The sequence below is a fragment of the Puntigrus tetrazona genome, chromosome 5, assembly GCF_018831695.1.
Source record: "Puntigrus tetrazona isolate hp1 chromosome 5, ASM1883169v1, whole genome shotgun sequence".
NCBI classification, from domain to species: domain Eukaryota; kingdom Metazoa; phylum Chordata; class Actinopteri; order Cypriniformes; family Cyprinidae; genus Puntigrus; species Puntigrus tetrazona.
The window spans coordinates 27,992,358-27,996,762 of record NC_056703.1 but is presented as its reverse complement, the minus strand read 5'-3'; the positions used below and the strand labels follow the sequence as shown (position 1 = coordinate 27,996,762).

The 4,405-nt window shown below is 38.2% G+C and overlaps 1 protein-coding gene across 1 annotated transcript in view; it reads right to left on the bottom strand.

Annotated features, from left to right (window-relative positions):
• LOC122344870 (regulator of G-protein signaling 3-like) overlaps positions 1–4,405 on the bottom strand; it is a 74,897-nt gene that overhangs the window by 62,636 nt on the left and 7,856 nt on the right. The window contains exons 9-10 of the mRNA XM_043238468.1: positions 3,844–3,854; positions 413–441 (exon numbers count right to left, since the gene is read on the bottom strand). Of these exons, the coding sequence (XP_043094403.1) occupies positions 413–441; positions 3,844–3,854 (40 nt within the window). The remainder of the gene's footprint in view (positions 1–412; positions 442–3,843; positions 3,855–4,405) is intronic.

Here is a 4,405-nt window from a genome sequence, read left to right as displayed (position 1 = left end):
ATATATTCCAAAAAATAAGTATGTTTTGAAAACACTATTATTATTTTTTGATATTGATAAAATTAACCAACTACCTCAATAAACTAAATCAGAAATTAGCAAGTGAATGAAGAAACAAAAAAAAGAATACATCAACTCGACAACACTGCCGTATATCCGGTACTGTTTTATAATGTACCGGGGGTAAATGGCAAGGCAGACAAAGTGAAAGAGAAAAAAACATGAATATTGTAGAGGAAAAGGTTAACGTATTCATGCGCCCTAATCAGTTCATAAAGTAGTTTGCTGGCAGCACGACTGACAGCTCTGCTGCTCTTTAAAGACACAGCACAAAGGAGGCACACGTTACTGATACATGCAGCTAGAATGCCAAGTCCATATATATACATGATGCTCAGTGTATGTTAAGCACATTGTTAGATAATAACATACAAAATTCTACTCTAACTTCACACTGCAGTCATGTTTTCTATCTTAAGATGCAATGCATTTTTAATCTAAAGTATTTCAAAACAAACTCATACATCCACCATTCCCACACGCACCTTCTTAAATATCCCTCAAGCCAATAACATCACACTGAAGGTGCTATAAATGAAAAAACCCTATTTTGCACCAGTCACACAGCAAAAGCTCAAGGCACACAGCGAACATGCAGAAAGCAACATGTAAATGACCTCACCTTCGTAATGTTTTGTCCCTAAAAGCAAGTAATGTAGTCCTCCATCATACTAGCATGCATTACAACAGCCCTGTTTTCTCTCTCTCTCTACACTCTCTTTCTCTCTCCCTCTCTTTCACGCCGTTACATGCGCGTGTCTGTTTGTGCTAGTCTGATGATGATGTCGCTGCTCTCCTGATGTCACTCGCCCACCGAGTGGAAAGAGTGAGAGAGAGCATGAATAAGAAACAGAGGAATAAACATTATGCTTAACTCAGGCGTGCACTGTATGGAGCGGAGCGAGCATCATAACATAACATAAAGTTGATGACAAAATCACACAGTAATTAGCCATATTAACATTCTTCGCGAGTCTATGAACACAAAATAGAATTTTGCGGTATTTACTCCTGTTTTTTTAGCTTTTAAACCATTAATATGCTCCCAAATTTGGATGAAAATGACATTGTTTTGCTCATTTAAAATTTTGAGTTTACAGGGAAAACTATTTGTTGACGTTTCACTACACATATTTTTATCAGATTTTCTCTAGCATCTTTACCATGCAAATAATGTTTTCATGACTTTGACTTATTTAAATGCACTCGTTATATAATAAAAGGCTTATTCAGTCTATGGTATAAAAAACTCAATTAAAGAACAAACACCTAAGCAAAATTATTTACCTAAGCAATCATTTTTGGTCCCTTTTTTTTCAGTCGGTGTCCGGATAATTTTTGGTTTGAATGTTTATAAATAAAACACACAGCATTTACATCCTGTATAAAAATTACAAATTACAAAGAAAAATACATATATCATGGGGTTTTACATATTTCTGATGTTGCGCATACTCTTTTAAAGGAAATTATTAGTTTGCTTGTCTTTGATAAAACTGCAATAATTTTCTCCACCTTTTAACAATTTTGCTTTTCAGCTGATGTCATCAAAACCTTTTATTATCAACCTGTGCCCTCCAGCCACATAGACCTCTCCCGAACCAATCAGTACCTAATGGATAATATGAAGCACTGTCCTACTTTTTTTCTTTATTTGAATATCCTGTTTCTCTCAGGATACATCAGAAGCAAAATGTGTTTCGTGCTGACTTAAATAAAGATAAAGCTCTTGAAATCCAAGGTCATTTTGCAGATGCGAGTCCTGTAAAGCCCTGCCTCTCCTGAGCGATAATACTCCATAACTGCTTGAGAACTGCAGACACGCTGTGGCTAAAAGCGAGACCCAAGTGGGTGTTTCTGCGAAAGAGTGCACTTGTGTTTGATTTAGTACCTGATCAGGGCCTATTCTGTCCCTCAGGGCGAGCTGCTTGTCAATACTGTCTCTCAGACACTGAACGACCCTCCTCTTCTGCTCGGATGAAAAGGCTTCCAGGCTGAACAGACATTCGGTCCTCTGCAGAGACACACAAAGACAGTGTGTAAGCCACATTGAGGGAGTGATAATGAAATAACGTGTGTGTGTGTGTGTGTGTGTGTGTGAAAAGGACAGAATAACACATCGTTTTATTAATCCGAGGAATAAGAAGGACTCAAATGTTTTTATAACGTGAGGATGTTCCACCTATACAAGACCATCTCTCTAAAGAAACCTCAGTGCCATGCGCTGTTATGCAGGAGAATGGCATATGAGAGATGCAATCATACTCGCTCACACATTCATGTCAGTGCATGTGTGTGTGTGTGTGTGTGTGTGTGTATGTGTGAGGTGTTGTCAGGGAGATGGGCAGATGGCTGGGTCGATGAATGTGTTTGCTCGAGTGAGCAGGCTACGTCTTTCAGGCACGTTTACTCTGGAGAGAAAGAGCAGCTTTAAAAGGTTCTAATACGTGACGTAAACCCCAGAAACAAGAGGCCCTCCATTTAACAGCGGCGCAGCATTTACATCCTGTAAATGTTTACCACAGGGCCATCCTGTCGGGTCAACACTTCGATAGGAAGCACATTACACGGCGCGTGATTTGTGGTGCACAGCGCGGTGTTAAGCGTGATGTGCTGTGAGCAGAGATCTGCGCTGAACGAGTGGGTCGTGGTTAAATGCAGGATCTCACCTCGATCCAGTAGGAGATGTACAGCCGCAGTTTGTCTGCAGGAACTGGAGAGAAGAAGACAGAAGTGTGAATTTCTTCATCCCGATGCTGTCAGGTTTTTTTTTTTCTAACTCTGGGGGATGTGTACACCCACATGCACAAGATATATGTCACCCATATGTGCACCGCATAAACAGAGTGCTATTCAAATTGACTCAAAACAAGGACCACGAGGACAATTGTAAGGATATGTTCATTTTCATATTTCATATAAAACTTCATAGCTTAAAGTTGAACCACTACAATTCTAAAAAAACTAAACCGAAATTAAAAAGATAACGCTAAAACAAACATGTAAAAGCGCATAAGAAAATTTTATAAATACTGTAATAGCATATAAATAATACTAATTATAACATTATTTAATCTAAAATAAAATAATGCTTATATCTATTAAAAGAATTGTTAACACTTATCACTTCTTTATGTCTTTATGCATAATGCATTATATAGGGTATAATTAATTATTCATAATTTGCATTGTAATACATTATATTTTGTCAAAGATAATTATAACCAAATTTGAATGCATAGTGAATTGATAAGATTAATATGTATTAACTATAATTACAAGTATTCATGAGATTATACAATGCATTGTAAGGTGCGTTACAAGCCATAATTGTTGCATTAATAATATTATTACCAAAAATTCTATATATTTATCTACATCTATAAATATTTTCTGGAGGGTGTAGGGTAAGCAAAAATCATATTCCTGTTGGCCCCGTTCTAATAATGGGAAGCCAATATTATCTCTGCACGTTTAGGCCTGTTTTTTTCAACTTCAACTCTAAGTCAAATGCCTCGCCTATACGACTAACTTCATATCCGAAAGGACAAAGGTCAGCACAGTGATGGCTATTTCAGAAAAAGAGATGTCAAATAAAGGCTGAAGATAGAATTGCCCTCTCTGCCACATGCTGCTGTATTTCTGTTCTCAGGAAGGTAAAGAATACACTGTCCCGCCCGCCCTGCTTATAATGGGCCATACCGGAGACACGGCCATTGTTCCCAGCAGACACAGAGAGTGAGTAGAGCTATGCTCTCATGACACACACATACTCATTCCCACAGTCCTGACGCCTCCTTCCTGACTATCGCTACTAACATACAGTCACGAATAACACAGGGTGGACCTCCTTAACATCCCCTCTACTCAAAACAATCAACGCAGAGAGATGATATACAGATAGACCGAATCATTAAGACAGACTGACTGATTAATAGAGCNNAGATAGATAGATAGATAGATCTCCTTATAGTCTAACATTTGAACTTATTACATGTGAAGGAAATTTAGTTCACTTCAGGATGTTTATCTTAAGCAGATGTAAACCAGGCTCTAGCACTGCCTTTGCTCTCATTTTAAAACACAGCAACACATCGCTGCACTCAACAATAAGAATAGCTGGATGGCCCAGGGCCAGCTTTGTGATAGCTGACAGAAATAAAACTCATTCCATCAGGCCAAAGCTGCACTGTCACTATACTGGTCGATCATGCACAACTGCTTTATGTTTCTTGCAAACGTATCTGTGATGTATTTGTACACTGTTTATTTGAATGCTGCTCATCTAGATCCCATAGATGCTAAGTGTTTTGTGATGGATCATAATAAGCATTGAACAAACCGG